This window comes from Aethalodelphis obliquidens, unplaced genomic scaffold (genome assembly GCF_003676395.1).
Source record: "Aethalodelphis obliquidens isolate GAN/ISIS:26980383/991018 unplaced genomic scaffold, ASM367639v1 scaffold78, whole genome shotgun sequence".
Taxonomy (NCBI): Eukaryota; Metazoa; Chordata; class Mammalia; order Artiodactyla; family Delphinidae; genus Aethalodelphis; species Aethalodelphis obliquidens.
The window spans coordinates 7182605-7205613 of NW_020838022.1; the positions used below are offsets into that span (position 1 = coordinate 7182605).

Here is a 23009-nt window from a genome sequence, read left to right on the forward strand (position 1 = left end):
TTTCTGAGACAGCCTGCATCTGGTGACTCAGAGAGGCAGGACTATAAAGGTGTAGCCATTTTGGATTGATACAGAGCACTTAGGTCAGCATTATTTGCTTCAGGGTCCCACACAAGTAGAGAAAAAACAATCCTAAAATTCATATGGAACCACAAAAGCCCCCAAATGGCCAAAGCAATCTTGAGAAAGAAGAGCAAACCTGAAGGCATCACACATCCTGATTTCATGCTATGTAACAAAGCTATAGTAATCAAAACAGTATGGTGTTGGCATAAAAAAGATACATAGATCAATGGAATAGGATAGAGAACTCAGAAATAAACCCATGCATATACAGCCAACTAATCTTTGACAAGGGTGCCAAGAGCACACAATGGGGAAAGGATAGTCTCTTCAATAAATGGTACTGTGAAAACAGGATAACCACATACAAAAGAATAAAATTGGACCCTTATCTTACACCATACACAAAAATTAACTTGAAATGGATTAAAGACTTAAATGTAAGACCTGAAGCCATAAAACCCCTAGAAGAAAACATAGGGGGAAAGCCCTATGACATTGGTCTTGACAATAATTTTTTGGATATGACACCAAGCATAGGTAACAAAAGCAAAATAATAACCAAGTGGTATTACATTAAACTCAAAGGCCTCTGTACAGCAAAGAAAAGAATAAACAAAACGAAAAGGCAGCCTACAGAATGGGAGAAAATATTTGCAAACCATATATCTGATAAGAAATTTATATCTGAACTATATAAGGAACTCATACAACTTAATAGCAAAAAAAAAAAAAATTAGAAAATGGACAAAGGACCTGAATAGACATTTTTCCAAAGAAGACATACAAATGGACAATAGGTACATGAAAAGATGCTCAGTATCGGGGAAATGCAAGTCAAAAACCACAATCAGCTCACACCTGTTAGGATGACTATTATCAAAAAGATAATAAGTGTTTGTGAGGGTGTGGAGAAAAGGGTACACTTGTACACTGTTGGTGGGAATATAAATATGAAAAACAGTATGGAGTTTCCTCAGAAAATTAAAAAGTAGAACTGCTATATGATCCAGCAATTCCACTTCTAGATATATATCCAAAGGAAATGAAACCAGTATCTTGAAGAGATGTCTACACTCTCATATTCAGCACAGCATTATTTACAGTAGCCAAGAAATGGAATCAACCTAAATGATATCCATCAACTGATGAATGGATAATGAAAATGTGATATATATACATGTAATATTACTTAGCCATTAAAAAGAAGAAAATCCTGTCATTTGTGACAACATGAATGAAACCAGAGGACATTATGCTAAGTGAAGTAAGCCTGACATGACCTCACTTATATATGGAACCTAAAAAAGCCAAGTTCATTGAAACAGAGAGTAGAATGGTGGTTGCCAGGAGCTAGAGGGTAGAGGAAATGGGGAGATGTTGGTCAAAGCGTACAAACTTCCAGTTATAAGATGACTAAGTTTTAGAGCATGGTGGGTATAGTTAATAACACTGTATTAGATACTTGAAATTTTCTAAGAGAGTAAATCTTTTTTTTAACATTTTTATTGGAGTATAATTGCTTTACAATGTTGTGTTAGTTTCTGCTGTATAACAAAGTGAATCAGCTATATATATACATATATCCCCATATCCCCTCCCTATCCCACCCCTCTAGGTGGTCAAAAAGCACTGAGCAGATCTCCCTGTGCTATGCAACTGCTTCCCACTAGCTATCTATTTTACATTTGGTAGTGTATATATGTCAATGCCACTCTCTCACTTCGTCCTAGCTTACCCTTCCCCCTCCCCATGTCCTCAAGTCTGTTCTAAGAGAGTAAGTGTTCTCACCACACACACACACACACACACACACACAAGGTAACTATGCAAGGAGATGCATGTGTTAATTAAGCTGATTATGGTCATTATTTCACAATGTATATGTATATTAAATCATGTTGTATACCCTAAAAATAATAAATATGTTTAAAATAATGCCTATATTCTATTGAAATAATAAAAACATATATATAGGGAGGGAATATTAACTACATGGCTAAGAAGATCATATGACTACAGATTTGATGAACTGCTGAGGGTAATGGGCAATTGAAAGCCAGAAGTGAAAGCCAAGAAGGCCTCTTTGGTTAAATACAAAAGAGCTCTCACCTCCTATATGGGGAGCGCCAAGAACTCTCAGAACCAAACCCAGGACTTAATAGTCCAAGTGGCTGAACATTTGACTAATGTTAAACACCCAACCAAGACAACACCCTTGGCTGGGAAAACCTGGCATCCTAACGCATGGATGGGGTCTTCTAGATGAGTACTCACAAGGATTTTGATACCCCAGACTTCCTTGAACCATCTGAACCAGTAGACATGGGACACTCCATCCCTATGAAGAGCTAACACCCTCCCAGCCTCATGCTGGAAGACCATGCAGAGGCCCCTCCGCACACAGTAACATGTGTTCCCTCTCATGACCCACCACCACCCCCCTTTCTGTTTCCCTTATAGCTGGGCTAAGTCTAAGCATAACCCAGCTGAGGATGCACTGGGCCTGATAAGGGAGGAAAGGGACTATACTCCAAAGAAGCTGCAAGAGATAGCTGGCATGTGCCAACAGGAGTAGGGAGAATATACATAAGACTGGATTTTGAAGTTGCTTGATGAAGGTGGGGATGGATAAACGCAGATAGAGGTTATTGAATTTATTGAGTACTTTCCTGAGATATAGGTTTAACACCCTGTTAAGGACCCCAGGAAATGGTATAAATTTTCTATTAGGATGGCTCCTAGAAGGAAAATGTGATAGCCTATGCTATCATTCAAAAGTTCAGTGGCAGCTTCCTCTGCTATCCAGGACTGATGGTAGAAAAAGCTGTCATAAACTTAGGTTAATTGTAGATGAAAAAAACTCATGACAACGGAGGCCAGGTGGTGGTGCTTAATCATCAGATGCCAGGAGATTGCAATTATTGCAATAAGACAAAGTTCACGTGGCAGCCAAGGGGTCCGACCCACAGAGAGTTATGGAGAAGGTAGATAGAACATGGCATCTCTAGGGGAAAAGTTTATGGGCAGCTGCAAAGAGTACTACTCGGCTTGTAATAACAAAAGATCTGGGAGACCAAGGGCAGCTGTTTCAATAAAATTTCATAATCCCCTGTCCAGTTTCCGGACCTGAGCCAGTTTTCAACTCACTCATAGAAGATGTGGCTGACTCCCTCAGAGAAAGGACCCTGAAATATCACAGCAAGTATGCACTGTAGTGATTCCCCTTCTGCAAAGGGACCTCTGGTCATTTATTTGGGTAACTGTGTACTGAAGAAAGAGTATACTTAGACATTTTGAGGACTAGTGGACATAGAGTCTGAGTTGACATAGTTACCCGGAGACCCAAAATATCATCATGGCCTCCTGTGAGAGTGGGAACATATGAGGACCAGGTAATAAATGGAGTCCTGGCCAAGATCCAGCTCATGCGAGGTCCACTGGGTGGAAGAACTCAGTGGTCATCACTCCAATCTCCAAGGGTACAATTGGGTACTTCACACAACTACCACTTTGTGTCCTTGGCCAGTGAGATAAGAGTTATCACAGTGGGGAAGGCCAAGAGGAAGCCTCTGATGCTAAACCACTGCCACCACTACCACAACACCTGGCCGTGATAGTAAATCATCACATGGCGGGAGATGGTTATGGAGAGTAATACCACCATTAAGGCTCTAAAGGATACAGGGTGGTGATTCTCAACATATCTCCATTTAATTTATCAGTGTTGTGCCTGCAGAAATTAGCTGGGAGATGACTGTAGACAACCACAAGCTCAACCAAGTAGTAGCTCCAATCACAGCTGCTGTGTTAGATGTGATATCTTTGTGGTAACAGATTAACATAACCTCAAAGACATCTTTATGGCCATTGATTTGGCAAATACTTTATTTTCTGTCCCAATCAGAAAAGAGAATCAAAAAGAGTTGGCATTCAAATGAAATAGGAAATAGTATATACATATATAGTTTTGTCCCCGGGCTATATTAGCTCCGCTATCCTCTGTCATAATTTAGTCTGAAGAGATCAGAACCCTCTGGGCACCCTGCTGAACATCTTACTAGCCTACTACATTGATGCTGTTTTTTTGATCAGACCGGAAAAGCAAGAGGGAGCTGTTGTGCCACCTCTTGATAAGACACATGTATTCCTGAGGATGGGAATTAAACCCCACAAAGATTCAGAGGCTTACCAGATCCATAAAATGTTTAGAGTTCCAGCGGTCAGGGATATGCAGAGGCATTCCCTTCAAAGTAAAAGACAACGTGCACATTGTACCTCTTGCCACAGAGAAGGAATTATGACACCTAGTGGGCCTCCTTGGGTTGTAGAGCCAGCGTATCTCACATCTAGGGATTCTACTCCATCCCTTATACCAAGTGACAAGGCAGTCTGCCAGCTATGACTGGAGCCCAGAGCAGTGAAGGGCTCTGCAGCAAGTCCAGGCTGCCATGCAAGCTGCCCGGCCATGCAATCTTGGCAGATCATATGGTACCAGAGGTATCAGCAGTGGGAAAAGACGCAGTATGGAATCCTTGGCAAAGCCCTGTGGGAGAATCACAATGCAAGCCCATGGGGTTCTGGAACAAGGTCATGCCATCTGCAGAAGAGAATCACATGCCTTTTGGTTTTGGTTTTTTTTTTTTTCGGCTGCATTGGGTCTTCATTGCTGCGCGCGGGCTTTCCCTAGTTGCGGCGAGCAGGGGCTACTCTTCATTGTGGTGCGCGGGCTTCTCATTGCGGTGACTTCTCTCGTTGCAGAGCATGGGCTCTAGGCACATGGGCTTCAGTAGTTGCGGCTCGGGGGCTCTAGAGTGTAGGCTCAGTTTTTGTGGCGCACAGGCTTCGTTGCTTTGCGGCATGTGGGATCTTCCTGGACCAGGGCTCGAACCCGTGTCCCCTGCATTAGCAGGCAGATTCTTAACCACTGTGCCGCCAAGGAAGTCTCTCACATGCCTTTTGAAAAACAACTTCTGGTATGCTGCTGTTCCCTGGTGAAGATGAAACACCTGACCACGGGACACCAAGTAACCGTGCAACTAGAACTGTCTATCATGAACTGGGTCTTATCAGATCCATTAAATCATAAGGTCAGACAGGCCCAGCAACAATCCATCACAAGATGAAAGAGGGGTATCCAGGGGTGATCATGAACAGTACTAAAGGGCACAAGCAAACTACCAGCTCAGGTAGCTCCGACACCCATGCCAGGCACCACTGTTATACAGAGCACCTCCCTCGGTTCATTCTTACAGCTCTATGGGGACCCCATCAGGTCAACTGAAGGAGGAGGGAAAAGCTTGGTTTATGGATGGGTTGGGTCAGTATGTGGGCACAAGTGAAAAATGGGCGTTCTCCTTGCTCAGAGGACTGGGGACTTGAAAGACAGTGCCAGGTGAAAATCCTGCCAATTGGCAAGAGCTTTGGGTTATATACTTAATCACCCACCTCAGGTGGAAAGAGAAGTGGCTAGAGGTTAAAATATTTATACATTTATGGTCAGTGGTGAATGTCCTGGCTAACTGGTTAGGGTTTGGGAAGGAAAAAGACTGGAAGATGGGGGACAAGATCTGAGGCAGAGGCCCATTAAGGGACTTGTGAGAACTGGCTCTTAGTGTGAAGGTCTTTGTATCACATGCTAACATCCACCAGAGAGCATATTGCTTAGAGGAGGCACTGGCCAACCAAGTAAACAAAATGAGCTGCGCAGTTGACATCAGCCAGTCTTTGTCAATGGCCACCCCAGTGATGGTATGATGGGCACATGAACAGAGTGCCCACAGTGGCAGAGATGAAAGCTATGGAGAGGTCCAACAGCATGGACTCCTTCTGACCAAGGCTGATCTAGCTAATGCTACTGCAGAATGTTCAACCTGCCAAATACAGACACCAACACAGAGCCCCCAAGATGGAAACATTCCTTGAGGAGACCAACTGGTCCCTCGATGGCAACTTCATAACATTATGTCCCTTCCATCCTGAAAGGGCCAATGGTTCATTCTCATAGGAATAGACACATATTTCAAGTATGAGCTTAGCTTTCCTGCCTGCAGGGTCTGAGCCAGCGCCCCTTTCTCAGGGCTTAGCATGGGATGCCATATAACATCGTGCCAGACCAGGAAGACCAACTTGACAGAAAGGAAGTGCAAGAGTGGGCCCAGGACCACTGGTCATATTACATCCCACACTATCCAGAAGTTGCTTTTCTGATAGAGCATTGAAGCAATCTGCTGAAGGCCTAGCTGAAGCCCCAGCTGGGAGGCAATACTCTGTGAGAATGGAGTGCCATCTTCCAAGATGCAGCATATGCACTGAGTCAAAGACTTTTATATAGCACTGTGTTCTCAACTGAAAGAATACCACGGTCTGGGAATCGAGGGGTAGAAGCAAGAGTGGTTCCAATTACCATTACTTCTAATGACCCACTGAGAGATCCAGTAGGTTTGTAATGTGACAACTTGCCTAGATTGAACTACATTTCCCAGAATTCTCATACTTGTGGGATGTTCTGCAGATCTGATGGGCCTTGGTGAAGCAGGAGCCATAGAGCTTCTCTGTTGGAAATTCAGTGCAGGGGCACCAGGTACAGTTTCAGCTCACGCACATTGTCACTATCGGCTCACTTCTCCGGTGGCGGGCAACCCCCGGGCCTGTGGCTGCCACTACATCCTCCCCTCAACCCTCCTTCAGCTTTTCAGACTCCTAGACCAGGGCCAGGCGTGTGTGTAGTCATGAGCAAGGAGCACGAGCTTATCAAATTTGGAAGAAATGAGAGACTGATACAGACTCCAGTTCATCCTCCTGGGTTCCAGCTCATGCTTCTGGGTTCTGGTTTGTCCTTGATCTCCCCCACTTCATGTTCATTGCCCCTCCCGACTGCCCTGCAGACTTCAAGCTCCAGCATTAGGTGTGAAGTTTACAGAGACTGTTTAACTAGCTAATACAATTGAGTAAGGTAAAATCTATGATGTCTCTATCTATAGATGATAGATAGGTAGGTAGGTAGGTAGGTAGGTAGATAGATAGGGAAATGTAGGTGATATAGGTATGGATATAAAAGTAAAATCTCTTAATCATTCTACTTCTCTGCTTGACTCCTGCTTAATGTGGGGACTTTGTGCTTACCTTCCCTGTAACTCTATAGGACTAGAGGACCTGGTCTCCAAAGGAGGCATTTTTCTCTGGGGTCACAGCAAGAATCCCATTGAATTCTAAGCTACAGCTGCTGCCTAAGCCCTTTAGGCTCCTTGTGTCCAGTGCCCAGCAGGCCAGAAGAGGGGTCACTAACATGGGAGGGGTAATGGACTCATTATCAGGAGGCAGGGCTGCTGTTACACAATGGGGACATGAAGAAGCACGTATGGAACTATGCTGCCACTTGGGCCTACGTTAGTGCTCCCTTGCACAATAGTGACTGTAGGTGGACAGGTACGGCAGCCCCAGCCTGAGAAGGGCATAATGACCAGCGGCTCAGTCCCTTCAAAGATCCAAGTCTGGGTCAGGCCCGCCAGTAAGACACTGACGCCACCAGAGGGCGGTAGCTCAGGGCGAGCGTGATCTAGAACTGATAGTGAAGGAAGGAGGTGTTGAGTGACAATTGCAGCCCCAAGAACAGCTGCGGAGGTGGGTGCTGTAGTTAGTCCCACGAACATCACACTTCTAAGTTTCCCCTCTGGAAGAGAGGCCCGAAAAAAGCCAGAAAGAGAGGTGAGAGGGATGGAGGGTGGTAGATTCAAAGATGCACCCCCCAGGTCTCCCTAAAGGGAGAACTCACTGCCCAACAGGGGAGTGAGGGCAGCAGACCATCTCCAGCCATCAGCTCATTCAGGGGCTGCGTTATCCACAGAGAGCCACTCGGCCTTCCGGAGGAAGCCCGCATTTGGTGACCAAACGAGGCGGGAGGTACAAAGGCCCAGCCAGTTCCACCCGATAGGGATCACTTTGATGGATAAGACGCCAGAGCTCCCTGCCCAGTTGTCGAGATTTTGTCATTTGCATGGCAATTCCCACTCTGCTCAACGATGCTTCCTTCCCTTTTCCTTCACAGGTGTTGATCCCTCATAAACTTCTGGCACCCCAAACTCCATCTTCTACCAGTGAATCCAACAGGGCAAACTCCACATCTCATGATTTTTCCAGGACACTGCCCTGCCCTGGCACAAACTACGAACTGAGCCCTTCAACTCTCGGCTGTTTATTTATAAACATGCCTTAATATATACCCAAAGGAAAAGATTTCAGATAAGTCATGTTTTATGGGAGAAAAGTCCTTATGTTATATGCAGATATATTTTTTTTGTACTCATTAAAACCACATAAAAGTATATTATGTATTTTAAAAGGTTGATTACCTCAAAACCAGAAATGCCCTCCAGGCTCTCTGCTGACATAACCCACGTTTATGAATGCCAAGAGCAGCTCTCCAGATTTCCTTCTACTTCATTATATGAAGAGATGTTGTTTTGTAAAATCTTGAATAAATTTGTAAATTTAAAGAAAACATTTTGTCTTGTTATTGAAGATATTTTAATAAAGAGATCTTGAAATGTTTTTTCCAAGAACTGTTTCAGTTATGAGTGAACAGAATATGATTCCTCTGTTGTAACTCTGAGAAATTTACCAGGGCAACAAGGAAAAAATAAAAGGGAAATATATAAATTATCAAGCATACTTAACACGTTCCAAGCAGTAAGGGGGCTTAGAGCAGGTTTTTTTTTTTCTTAACAAGTAGTCAACTTTCAATGAAAACACTTTAGGAAGCAAAGATCCAATGGGAAAAAATGGGTGAAATCTGATAAATAATTTTGAATTATAAAGAATAAAAAATCAGACCCCAAAGCTACAATGAGTGTCAAAGACCCCTGGTAGTTAATCAGTTTGGTTCCATCAGTTCTGGAGCTTATTTTAGAGAGCTGTCAATTGGGCTTCATAGTTCAACTGTTTTTGTTTATGTTACTCGGTGCTGTGTCCTTCATGTAGACCTAATAACCCATCATCAGAAGATGCATACTTTATGGTCTTTCCAATAATGAGATGCATCTTCACTATGTAGCCTAGCCATTTGAGAGATGGCTGACTCAAGTTGAGTCCAGATTGAAGCAATAAACCAGTTTACCTTTGAGAAAGTTGAATAACCTCTATAGCGACTGAACCTTTGGTTCATTCATTTTAGTACAAAAGGTGGCCTGATAAAATGGAGCAAACATTGTATGTGGAGTTGGACAGGCTGGGTTTGAATCCCAGATCTACTACTTACTGTGATATTGAATAAGTCATTTAGTATCTCTGAGCCTTGGTTTCTCATCTGATGATCAAGGATTTTTGTGCAGAGTACAGAAGATGATGTACACGGAAGTGTGTGACACATAATAAACTAGGCTCTAACCAACAGTTCAAATGCAGGCTACAGTACTAGTGACATAAGAAGATTCTCTCAGGTTATGTTTCCTATCGTGGTCTGGAATATACCTGACAACACCTATCGTGGAGTCAACAGGCATGGGCTGAAAAGCCAAAGAAATGCTTCAATGTTACCCCAGGACACATCCTCAGAGAACCAGGTATAAACTGAGTCTCCTGGGAAACGCAACCTGAGCCCACTGAAATGTTGCAATCATCAAAAGTTTGGGTGTGATCAATGGTGAGAAAGAGAATGCACGAGAAAGAGAGAGCGAGAACTAGAGTGAGAGTGAGAGTGTGTGTGTGTGAGAGAGAGAGACTCTGTGAACAGTAGCTCTGGCCACTCAACAGGGGAGACACCACCTTGATACTCAGTATGGAAAGATGGACAGGAGGGCACACCTACAATACATGGGGAACCACAGCTTCAGTGTCTTATGAGTACAAAGAACAAGACAATGACTTATTCTTATCTGAGCAGCTGTAGTAGTGGGTCCCCAGCTGCCTGGCTCCCTGTGCCAAGGGGAAATGAAAAATACTATAATAGCCTCTCTTGTCTCCATTCCCTCTTCCTAGATGAGCTTTTTCCCACTGGAGCACTAGAGCAGGGCTTTCTTCCTCCTTCTGGTATTCTGCCTGCCAAGGCCAGGGGCCAGCCTCACACCGACCTGACTGGAGGGGGGTAGACTGGGCTCTGACCCAAGAAAATTCCCTTTATAGGATCTGTCTTGAGGCCAGAAAGTCCATCATGACAGATTCACTACTTTGGCTTAAGGCTTCATATACTAATGAAATCAAAATATCCTCCCCGCAACTTGTTCTATCTTCCCAAATATATCACACATCATTGATATACATCTTATGAATGAGTTTATCATATCCTCTCCACAGAACACAATTTGAGGGTCAGTAAGTGGAAAAAGCTTAGTGAGAATAATAGCTGGAAGGAGACAGACTAACTTGGTCAATTTCCCCTTGTCAGTTATATAATAATAATAATAACAATAATGGTGACATTTATTGACTATATGTGATCTTGTCTTATCCTCCCAACAACACTATTCATTAACTCCATCCTGCAAAGTGAGAAAATTGAGCTACAGAGACTCATGCAATTTGACCAAGGTCACACAGCTAGTAAGTGGATAACCAACGTTGGTGCACTTGATCTCTGTGCTATACTGCTTCTTGGAGAGAAGAGCAACTGTGGTGTTTCTGTTTCATACATCTCTTTGAAACCAGACCGCTCACAGTGGACTTAGCTGAATACTATGACCAAAATCTCTTAGGTCTTTTGTTTCGAAAACAAAGATGATGGCAGCCAAAGGTACAGTGGCACCAGCAAAATCTTTTTCCTGCAGTTTGTTATCTGGAACCTCGTGTTTATGTCATGAGAACTTCATTCTCCAGTTTATCTGCAAAGGGTTGGAATGCAGGTAGTTTTCAGAGTAGAACCCCACACAGGACTTTAAAATGCAGTCAGCAGAATGTGACATCCCAGCATTGTAATTCATTGCTGTTAAGAGTTTTCTTTGAAGCCAAATAGAGCTTCCACATTCACATTCCAGAAATGCCCCCACCCCTGCCCCCATGCTTTGCCTGGAAAAATCCTTCTTATTCTTCAAGGCCCAGCTCAAATGTCACCTCCTTTATGAAGTCCTTCCCAGCCCCACAGGCAGAATTAATTGATACTCCTCTGTGTTCCCACAGCACTTTGTATTAGCACTGCTAGTAGAGCCCTTGCCACATTGTTTTAGTTAGTTGTATAAGTAAGGTCCTTGAGGTCAGAGACCCGTCTTATTCATAAATCCTTTTATCCCCATATCCACGGCCTAGCACATACCACATTTCATCAAATCTAAAACTCCATTGATTGTAAGATACACCATTATTTTATGAACCACTAAGAGAGATTTAAAAAAACAAACACTGACAATTATACTATGGCATGCCATCAATTTAAAGATGTGTCCCAAATTCAAGGATGTCTCTCTCTATATATATATATATTTTTTTTTAAGTTGTGTCTTAGAAGTGATTAACTACAGTAATAATGGCTCAGCAAATGTTTCTAGAACTGGGTTATAAACTCAAGGTGGAGCAGCTATTCCTAGAGCCCATGCTTCTGAATAAGTACAGAATTGGGAGTTGGTAGGGAATGGCGTGCAGTTGCATTGCTGATTTCAAATATTTTACCCAACAGATTGGATGAGTGGCCTGATGTGCCATTCCTGTTAAAAAAAAAAAAAGCACCTCCACATCGCCCTTTCAATAGACTAGAAGGTGCAGTGATGATATGTTCTGATCTAAATTGGTGGCCACCTAATGCCCCCAATCACACGAGTGTGATTACAGAGACGATGAGACAGAATTTGTATCTGCCTTGATTCTGGTTCTTTAAGCCAGTTCAACCCACTGCTGTTCCCATCTGCCCATGAAGACGACAAGTAACTTCTCAGCTTTCTCCCAGCTTGTTGCAGCCCTGCTTTTAAAAATTAAAGCATCAAAAGATGTGATCCTGGGACTTCCCTGGAGGTCCAGTAGTTAAGATTCTGCACTTCCAGTGCAGGGGGCGCGGGTTTGATCCCTGGTTGGGGAACTAAGATCCCACAGGCCACATGGCACCCCCCCCACACAAAAAAAGATGTGATCCCTTCCCAGCTCCAAACTGTTGGCTCTCCTGATTGTATATTGTCTCCCTGGATAGTGTCTGGATCTAGGCTGTCTAAAGGGCCTTTCCACAGGGAGAGCCTTGCTAGGACTCAGCATCCCAGGCTGTCTCATCAGGAAACTGTGTTTCAGTTCTATCCTAGAAATAGAAACGCCCCACCCAAGAGCTGAGCTAAGCCATGCATTTGTCTTTTCTGCACCTCCTAACACCACACTCCTTCCCCGACCCCCAAGCACACATAAGCGTGTGCACACACACGCACACACACACACATACACTCATGCAAGATAAAGCAAACCAAGTTGTCACCAAAGACTTCCAATGTGTGGTTGGTTAATAGAAATTCTGGAGAAAAAGCTCCTCTTTAAAAATTGAAATATACTAAGAGGATGGAGCCTAGTAGCTTAATACAATTTGTGAAATATTTTAAACATGTAAGCTGCTCTGCACACTAGCATTCAGGGGCTGAGGGTCTTTCTGGGGCAAGGACCAAGGGGTCATCTTTAAGGGGGTGATGAGGAAGAGAGTTAAACAGGGCAAAGAGTTCCTAGTCTGCTTTTGTGCCTAGATCCTGGGTGGGAAGCAGTGACCATCAGAAACCAGAAAGTCACCTTCCTCTCTGAGCGGGCTGCCAGCTCCTGGAAGTTATCAGAACTAAAGTCAGAAAGCTCCAAAGATTATTATTTTCGAATTTAGTCCAGTTGTCCCAGGGCAGGCAAGCCCTGCTCAGCTCCAGGTCAGCCTAGTTTGTCTCCATTCAGGGCCTTCCCCGACCTCAGTGAGTAAAAAGGAAACAAGAGAAAGGAGAAGAAATAACCTCAGTTACTCCCTCTCCTGATTTACTATTGACACGGTATTTGGAGATGTTCAAACTATAAACAAGAGCCTTTGTATATTTCCTTTGAAAGGAGAAGGTCTGTAAAGCAGACCCCCTGAAGTATCAGAGCTGAACGTCTCCAGTGCCATAGGGGCTTTACTTCCTCACAGGTAGTTACACTTGTGCTTAAAATCACTGTGGTGAAGTCACAGAACGTTAGAACTGAACAGAATCTGGATGATAGATCTACTCCTTCATTTTACAGATGAGGACTTTCAGGCCTAGAAGGTTAAATAGCTAGTTAATAACAAAGCAGGTCCTAGAACCCAAGTGTCTAGACTCCCAGGCTGGGGATTTCCCATCAGGGAAAATACCTGAACCCTTAACAATCGTATCCCACCTTCACAGTCTGTAATTACATGTGGTTCATTGGACTTAAAAATACCATGCAAATAGAACTACAATCACAAAAAATCTTGATTGATACAAACAAACGCACAGAATCAGCTGGCCGATAGTTTCCACAAAGGCCTGAGGCAGTACATGTTTGTTCTTTTAAAGTAAAAAAGAAAGGCTCTTAACACGGCTGGATTCCTGTATAAATCAAGCGACCTCACTAACAGCTTACCTAGATGACATCCAACACCTTTCACCCAAGTCTCAGCCAGCTGATGACGTAAACTGGGCAGGAAACATAAATTTTCCCCTGGTAGAATTTTGGAAGACCTGTGTCAACAACGCCCCTTGCTGGTCAACGTAAGAAAAGGCAAAAGCTACTGCTGTCAAAATCAGGGCTGTAGCCAAGGTCACAGCCGTGTCTCTAAGCCATCTTCTGGTCTATGGGCACCGTGGCCAGGTCAAGGGAGAAAGCATGGAGAAAACAGCAGGAGGGTGGAAAAACCTGCATTTGGGGGGGAGACATTTATGTATGCCTAATTAAGGATAGATCTCAGGGAAAGCAGATATATTTTTAGTATCCCACTGAGTCTGAACAGACTGCTTTAAGACCCATACCCACATGTTATGCTTACACAAATAAATGAGATTTTTATTGTTAGTATGAATGAACACAGATGGAAGAATATTCACGTGTCAAGGACACATTGCTCACAAGATCACAAAACGTCTGTTGATCCGTATTCATCAATGATTTGGTGAATCACTGGTGAATCACTACATATATATATATGTAAAGAGATTCCTAAACCTTCATTTCTATTTGGACTCTGGCAATAAATTCATTAGAAAGAGAAAGCAGAAGCTTTGAAGTTAGCATCTACACCTTTCACAGATAGCTTGATTCACCAAACATGAAAATCACATCCCATCACACATGTTTTAAGTTGTACACAAAGAAAGCACAAGAAACACTGATTTGGCTCAATCATTTGCCTAATGAAAGGCTTTTTTAATTTTTTTATTTAAAAAAAAAATCCCCCATAAAGCTGTCAGGGGTACCTGATGACGTTACAGAAGCAAAGTGTTTCCTGAGCAGCTCCAGGGCTCTGTTGTTTCTTGCTCGTATGGTCTTCTCCACTCTCAGTTCGTTCTTGATGGCACTGAGCTCCCCGTGTATCTTCTCCATTTCTAATTCATAATACAGTTTCACTTCTTCCTTTAGTAGTGCATTTCCACCCTCAGTTTGCTGCTTTAACTTCCTAACGGCTTCTTTTAAATCCTTGTTCTCAAGGCTCAACTTGTGGATGACCTCTTTGGCTTGCTGGAGCTCTTCTGTTAAGTTTTTAACATTTGTTGCTTTTTCAGAGAGGTCATTTCTTAAAGCTTGAAGTTCCCAGTCTTTCTTGGAAGTTTCCATCCCTGCTTCTTGAAAATTTAGGGGTTTTGAGGAGACTTCTTTTTTGCAGTTCAAAAGTTCTTTTTCCGCATTTTCGAATTCCTCTTCTATTTTTCTGCATTGCATGTTAAGCGCTTCCAGCTCTTCGTTCAAAAGATTCAGGCGAAGTTTTGGAGACAGTTCTTCAGTGAATTTCTTCTTCTTGTCTTTTCGTGGTGGAGCTGATAATTCCTCTGTACCCCAGCTAAGAGGCTCTTCTGCACCATTAAAGCTTTCTTCAGCTGCAATGTCTAAATTAGATGATTCACAGGAGGCAGAATTTGTGTCTGCCTCATTCTTTGAAATGTTTATCTTTCTCTCTCTTAAATTTGGTTCTTGTTCATTTTCATTTGGTTGAGAAATAACTTCTTTCCTTTTAAATTTATTCTCTTCTTGAAATTTTCTACTAGACAAATTAAAAATCCCTTCCATTCTCTTGGCCTTACCTAAAGTCATTTGTTCAGAAGAGGATTCAAGCTGAGAAGCCTCATCTAGAATATCCTGTGCACTATAAAAAGGAGCAAACATATTCTCCTTCCAGTGTTTTCTTCTAGCATCCATTTCTTCAGGCACCTCTTCCAATTCCTGAAAAACAAAATTTAAAATCAAGGCACATATTTACACTGGCAGCCGGGGTAGTGGAAAGAACTAAGAATCCTGGCTCAGGGGTGAAAGAACCTAAATATTTGAGGGCTGGCACTCCCTCTAACTCACTGAGTGACTTGGGCCTCAGTTCCCTCATTTATAAATGGAAAGGGCTAAACTAGCTAAGTTCTACAGACCTTTCCAGCTTTAGAATTCTCTGATCCTATGAAATAGAACCAATAAATGGACACACTTGGCTATTTATTGTAGAGAAAATAATTCTATGAGAAAGCAGCATGAAAACAACTGCTTTAAAACAGTAAAAGTGATTTTAAATTAATAGGTTAATATTGATAAGTTAAATCTGTGCTTCCAATGTGCCTGGTTTTTTTTTTTTTCTAGTTCTTTTCGGTTGGACTACTGTTTATTCATTCTTTAAAGTGACTAAAACATCAGTGCTTAATGCAATGTGAGCTGCTTTGGGTAAAGTATACCATGCAGACTTCCTTATGACTAACGCTGCCAAACGCCCTTCTGTCTTGACCTGCAAATTCCTGCTATTCCAGCCTTGGGCTTTGCTTTTAGGCAAGACTCTGCCAAGCGTACCGAATTCTATCCGTTTTGACAGCAATTTCATGATGAGAACCGAATGTCAACAATTGAAAATATTAATGCCACCAAATGGGTTTTTCTCGAGATACTGATTCCAAATATAGCTTTTAGGTGAAAACTTAGCATACTAAATCACAGCTAACTTTCTAAATTTACAAAAATTAGAGGATACTTATTTTGTTTCAAGGAGTCTTCCCTATTCAAAGACAGTCCATAACATAGAGCTTTCCTAAAACACAAAAACGTTTGATCAGTAACTACTTTTGAGAGAAGGGAGAAAGAAGGACCCAAGCAACATGCTGAAGGGCCACTGGCATCTGAAGCCACCAAACTGGCAACTGCAGTTACCGCCAAAGGGTGGGAAGAAGGAGGGGGTCACTTTATTCATCTTATACATTAATTTGCTGTAATATAGTTGGAAGATTACCACCGAGAAAAATCAAAGTATGCCTGCATCTATTTTTCCCGTGAACACAAATGTAATTTTATCTTGGTAACAAAAAATGGCAGTTGTGTTTATTTTTTAATTAATATTTTCTTTAATATTATTAAAGATTATAAATGTAATATATTATAATATTTAATAGTTGTAATATTTCATATTATATAAAGATGCTAATAGTAGTGCATGTTATCTGTAGAATTTTGGAAAATACAGAAAATCACACGTACAAGAAAAAACCAAAAGAAATCTTCCTCATAATCCTGTGGCCCTGAGATAACCACTTTTTAATATATTATTTCTTGATAATTTTCTTTTTAACGAGTATAGTTTAAATTCTAACAAATTGTTCTTACTACAGACAATGAGAGAATAAACTCGATACCTACATGCCTGACACCTTCCCCCCAAAAGAAGAGGGAAGGGACTCACTCTATACCCAAGGATACATCTCCACTGACAACTATTTGGCTTTGAGGAAAGGAAAAGGTACAAATATGCAGTGAAGGTGTTAAAATGATTGGTTCAAAAGCCATAACCCAAGCTTTAAGTTTAGTCAATCAGACCACAGTAGTAAGCCTAGACTTGAAATTCATGGTATGTATTTGCCATTGGAGCATCCTCTCCTTTCTCCTGAAATAGTCCGTTCTGGCTTTATTATTCTGTTAGTCACCATCCAGAAGCATCGATGATCTATCTGTCCTTAAAGAGGAAGATGACCATAATCCCATTTGCTCTCCTCCCTAGAAATATGAATGCAAATGCTGGGAATTATTACAGGGATCATAAAGGAAAGGAACAGAGGAAAGAGAAAAGATGGCAATACTAATTGCCAGTCACATTTTTATTTATTTATTTATTTAATTTATTTTTGGCTGCGTTGGGTCTTCGTTGCTGTGCACGGGCTTTCTCTAGTTGTGGTGAGCAGGGTCTACTCTTCATTGTGGTGCGCGGGCTTCTCATTGCAGTGGCTTCTCTTGCTGTGGAGCACAGGCTCTGGGCACGCGGGCTTCAGTAGTTGTGGCACGCGGGCTCAGTAGTTATAGCTCACGGGCTCTAGAGCACAGGCTCGGTAGTTGTGGTGCACAGGCTTAGTTGCTCTGCGGTATGTGGGATCATCCCGGACCAGGGCTCGAACCCGTGTCCCCTGCATTGCCAGGCGGATTCTTAAGCACTGCACCACCAGGGAAGCCCAGTCACATTTTTTAGCAGTCAAATTTTTACCAGACAACTCTGTAAAAGTTTTAAAATGCTTCTAATCAGGTAGCAATGGGAGAGAGATTAGTATTCTTCCTACCTAATTCTGGATGAAAGGCATTGGTGAGATTGATCAGGAAAGCGGTATGCAGAGGGGCAAGGTGAGACCACTTTATACATGAAGCTAGCAATAATGACAAATCTGAGATAGAGGTCTGGGTATAGAGAAAGGTTAAAATAGAAAGCTCTTTTCATTAATGATTTTGCACCTTGAAAAAGTGACTTCTATCTCCAACCCTCCCATAAATCTCTGGCTAAAAACATATATATATATATTTTTCCAGCATCACCACATTTCTTTCCTGGCCTCTGTATAATTTCTTGATACAGCCCATGCTTTTTCACAGAACTGGGAAGAGTCCATTTATTTTATAACTGAGGCTCAGAGAAGTTAAGTGACTTGTCCAAGTCCACACAGCCTATAGTGGTAAAACTGAGACCCTGTCTCCCAGATCAGTGCCTATTCCAAAATTCCTCTTTATTCTTCTGTTAGGTTTCATTCCACAAATTGAAAGAAAACAACCCACTATTTTCAGAGCTTAGGTATTTTTAAAGGGCCACAAAAGGAGAGAGGAAAAATGAAGGGGGGAGGGTAAGGAGACTTGCATGTCACATATCAAAGGCCAGAAAGAGAAAGGTCTGAAAAGCCTTTTGGAATTTCCCTCCCATAGCTTACACAGGGCAGGGTCAAGGGGTCTCTGAGCTGCTTCTTTCTTTCTCTCTCCCTCTCTTTCTCTCTCTCCTTTCCTCCCCTTTCCCTTTCCCCCTTCCCTCCTTCCTTTCTTTTTTTTTTTTTTTTCTCTTTCATTGGCAAGATATCCTTTAAGGGCTTGTTCCCAAATCTAGTCACAGAGTATGGCAAAGCCCAGAGTGCGGGTAAAAGGTGCCAGGCTCATTTTCTCTTCACAGATTGCGTTGTTTGTTTTTTACGCAGAACAAGTATGACATTAGTATTCTCTGGCAAAGACAAGAAATATGCTTTAAGACAATGATACTCCTTCCTCTACCCTGGCGTGGCAGCCATTTTGCTTTCAATAAACTTGATTAGGTAATTTGTCGCAGCATAAGGCAAATCAAACCAGAGCCATTATTGAAAGTATAAGCATGCCTTTTTAGTGGGTCATTTATTATTACAAGTGCCTACCCAACACTATATTGGATGTTGCAGAACTGAAGGGTAGGTGAAGGAGGTCCAAGAGAAATGAAAAATTTAAAGAAACGAAAACACAGGAAAACAATATAAAGTCATATGACAAAAACAACATTAGTGGTCCTCTAAGCCAGTGATCCCCCAGAAGTCCTTGGGACTGCACTGTTAAGGCATGGTTGTCCATTATACGGCTACATCTGTTCATTTGTCTCTGACATGAACTGATAATGGACACCTGACGGTTCTAGTTAGTGTCTCCCTGAAAACATCACCATTCATCCTCTGGTGACTTACTTTTGCAGTGGCAAACTAGTAGGGCATTTTGGTGGAGTAAGGAAATTTCTTGACTCATGGAAATGGTTTCTACTCACCTAAAGAATTTGGGAACCACTGATAAACTGAAAATGGATTTATAATGTAATATCATATAATGTAATTGTTGAAAGCTAAGCAAAGAGTGATCACTTATTATGGATCTTTAGGTAAACTGTTTCATAAAAATCTTGGGTGAATGCATATATGTCTTCAAAAAGTTCCAGAAAGTAATACACTGTTTATTGTGAAAGGAGAAACCCACAAAACCATCCAGTTTTCATCTTCAAGGTGTGGGGCCCTGGGAAATATGCTCATATTAAGATGGATAAGCGATCAAATATGTGAAATCTAATCATTTATGTTCTAAAATATTTATACTTTAAACCACATGCTTTAGGGAAATTTGATGACATAAAAATCAAAGATCTCTTTTCTTTCTTGCCTTATCTCATTTACATTAGATTTGATTTCAAAATTTCAGGACCATCTCTTTTGCATAAATCTTGATCTGTCTGCAAAATGCAATTATTCTTCCAAGCAGGGGTAGGCAGGGACTGGGAAACCTCCAGAGGCTTTTTCCCACCTCACAAGAGTGCTTCATCCCAAACTTTGTAAATTGGGAGTGATGTTTAGCAAAGGTCATCTCCAACCTGTGATGGGGCAGTAAGGGGAAGACAAAAGGCCCTTCTTAGCCCAGGCAACGTTTTCCCATTATTCTTGGATGGTTTGGTTCTCTCAACCCTCAGAAAAACTGCTTGGCCAAGACAGGAAAAAAAACGTCTGTTTCAAAGAAAGTCACTGGCCTTGCTTCTTTGCTCAATTGTCCAATCTGTTCTCACATAAAAGCAGTAGTTCTCAACTTATTTTTCTGCTTCCACTGTTCCCAGGAACAAAACACAGCCATCATTATCCCCTCTCCTTGCTCCAGAAGATGCTGACCTGCTCCCTTTAGGGGAGCTTCTCCATTCCCCAGCCTTTCCAAAATCATTGGTTTACAGAAACTATTAAATACAAAAATGAGGACTGCCCAAAGCTGTCTGAAAGAAGGTGGGTAAACATGTTCTACCATGCAAAATTGTGGGGAAGGAAAAGAAAGTTCTTGAGAAAGGAATTAAGTGTGGACTACGGTAAAAAAAAAAAAAAAAAAAGACTGAAGGAGTCAGATATCTTGGCTCCCACACTTTAGAACTATGTGAAAACTTACGTTTTGTGAACCTCAGTTTCTTCAGATGTAATATAGGGACAATATACCTATTTCCAGGTAGTTAGGAGAAATTATTGAAAATGAAAATGGAAGCAATTTTAAAGTATACTATACACCATGGGTTTTGTTCTTTTTTAGATTTTCCTTACCCTCCCTCGGAACATAAACCAGTCAAACAACCCAACCCTTCTCCGAAGATATGTGCTTCAAAGTTGCCAGCCTGAAGTCATCAGACCTCAGAAAAAGTCAGTTTGAAAAAAAAAAAAGGAAGTACTATTAAGGTAAGTAGGAGGGAACCTAAACTTGAATCTTACATTAATTCGACCTGCATCTTCATGGAAGAATTAGCCCTAAATCCTGTAAATTGTTGACGTCTGCAAATTTCCAAAGCTAAATTGATTCTAAGCAGAAGAGTTGTAGTCTTTTCTACATCCGAAGAGATTTGCATTTTTTATCACCAATTGCTTTACCATGAACTTTCCAAATGTCCCAGTGTTTTTCAGAGCCACCAATAATATCTTAGAAATATTACAACTGGGGTATCAGTTTGAAGATTATCAAGGATGACTCCGCACTCCGAGTTTTTCTTGTGTTTCTGCATCATTTCACACATAGTTTCATTTTACCAATACGCTGTGATCTCCTGGCATCTTATTCATGGTTGTATCCCTGCTGTTGCCTGACACATAGTGGCCCTCAATAAATATTTGTTGAATGAATGACCCTTAATATTCTTCCTGAAAATCCTACAGTGTTTTGATTCTAATTGAGTTTCTGTAAGTACTTATAACTTCTCTTTTGGCTTATAAGGTTTTGGGGGGGTGACATTTTAGGGAAAGGGCTTTTATTTTTCCCTTAAAGTTTATTTGGCTTACCTAAAGTCTTCAGGACACTTTTCTTTTGTATTTTCACGAGGCTTTTTTGATAGTGTAGTGACAGTGCAGACTAATGGTCTAGTTAAAAGATTGAAGATTTACACTGGGTGAGGCTCTGTGCTTCTAAACCTCCATAACCAGCTATCAGCCAGCAAAACGGTACTTACAATTTCTGACGTCCAAGGTCTTCTATCTGATGCCACTGTCCTCCTTCTCCAGATTGAACTGAAAAAGAAAATATATTACATATAAAATATATTTTATATATTTTGGTTAATATATAATTAACCAAAATGCCCAAATCTGTGTTCATATGAGATGTAGCTTAAAATTACAAGTGATAGCCTTAATGTTGTTCAGCTTACCTCAAATGCGATGTCAGACACTTTGAAGCAAGTTTTCTTTTGAACTTGTCAACCCAATTTCCCCACTATCACATCACTAAGTCTTCCTTCCCCAAGCAATGCAAATACCAGATGGGACAAGAATCATGGTGGCATCTTATTCAACACGGTACCTCCTCGCCTTTAGCAATTATTGAACAAATGAGCTACCACTGGTGGCCACAGCGGCATGCTTGTTAGTAAGCAGCAGGCCAAGAGCCGCGTTAGCAGAGGCTGGAGCCGAGGCATTGCCTCCCTCCCCCAGAGTCTAGTTATTTTGAAAAATCATTAAAAAGGGACGTGATCCCGGTTTTTGCCTTAATCTTTCATGGTCCTCACATAGGAGCCAAGCGGACAAATTGTCTTCTCTATTGTTTGGCCGATATTGAGAGTGAAGCAAAGTACCATTGAAAACCGGGCCCTGTGCACGGTTCTTACCCCCAATTCTTTATTATTAGTGTGGAATAATTCCTTCTAGGAGAAAAGATACGAAGTCGCCTTAATTCCAAAAGGCCAAGTACTTTATTAGCATGGAAGTCACTTTCTTGCTATAAAGCTGCATCTAAGCAGGCATAGTTTGGGGGTTTTCTCTGTAAATGGTTAACTAAACTCCTGCCACCGCTGCTTCCAGTGGAGACGAGGTGGCTAGGGTCAGGGTGCTGCCCGGGCCGCCACCGCAGGTGACACCTCCCACCTCTCCAGTCCCTACCCTCTGCTGGCGGGCCGTGAGGAAGAGGGCAGGGGCGAGGCCTGACCCCACTCCTCCTTCCACACCCCGAGTCCCACACCCTGTCCCCTTCCCTCCCAAACGCCCGCCAGTTCCCGGCCGGGACCCTAAAGGGTGAAGAAACCCGCAGTGGGCATCGAGGCGGGGAGCGCGCTGCCTCCGCCCGGGTCACCCAGGGAGGGCGAGGGGCTAGCCTGGGGAGCCCCGGCCGGGCCGGGCGCAGACATACCTGGCGGCGTGGGTGGGGTCCGGTGGGCCCTGGCCCCTCTTCCCTGAAGACGACCACCAGCGGCGGGCGGCTGCCCTCGGTTCGGCGCTGGCCAACGCTACCCCTCCGGACCGGCCCCGGGCAGAACCTCTGCAGTGCAGGGCCAGCGCGGGCCGTGCCGTTGCCTGGCAACCGGCCAGCCCGATTTAAAGGGACCCGCGCGCCGCTGCCCAGAGCGCCGGGCCGGGCGCTGCCTGGCGATCGTCACAGCCCGCGCGAGCACTGAGCATGCCCGGTGGGGCGGGCGCCGCGGCGGCTTCTGCCTGCACGAAAGCCGAGCTCGAAGATCAAGAGAGCTGAGTCAGGGCGGGAAGGGTCGAGAAACTGCGAGGCAGCCCCACCCATGGTGGGCTTATTACGGAGGGTCTGGGTGACTCACAATCCACCTGGACACTGCGATTGTGGGG

The 23009-nt window shown here is 42.8% G+C and overlaps 1 protein-coding gene across 1 annotated transcript; it reads right to left on the minus strand.

Moving 5' to 3' along the window:
- Positions 1-14344: 14344 nt before the first annotated feature.
- Positions 14345-22730, minus strand: CCDC160 (coiled-coil domain containing 160). The gene is made up of 3 exons (XM_027092471.1): positions 22564-22730; positions 21392-21449; positions 14345-15369 (listed from the first exon to the last, which is right to left on the minus strand). Exon 3 carries the CDS (start codon positions 15343-15345, stop codon positions 14368-14370), a length of 978 nt encoding a protein of 325 aa, XP_026948272.1. The 5' UTR covers positions 15346-15369; positions 21392-21449; positions 22564-22730; the 3' UTR covers positions 14345-14367.
- Between the last annotated feature and the right edge of the window lie 279 nt (positions 22731-23009).

What these genes read in the sequence shown, in the direction of transcription:
- CCDC160 (XM_027092471.1), bottom strand. Translation starts at nt 15,345, where the DNA reads ATGGATGCTAGAAGAAAACACTGGAAGGAGAATATGTTTGCTCCTTTT.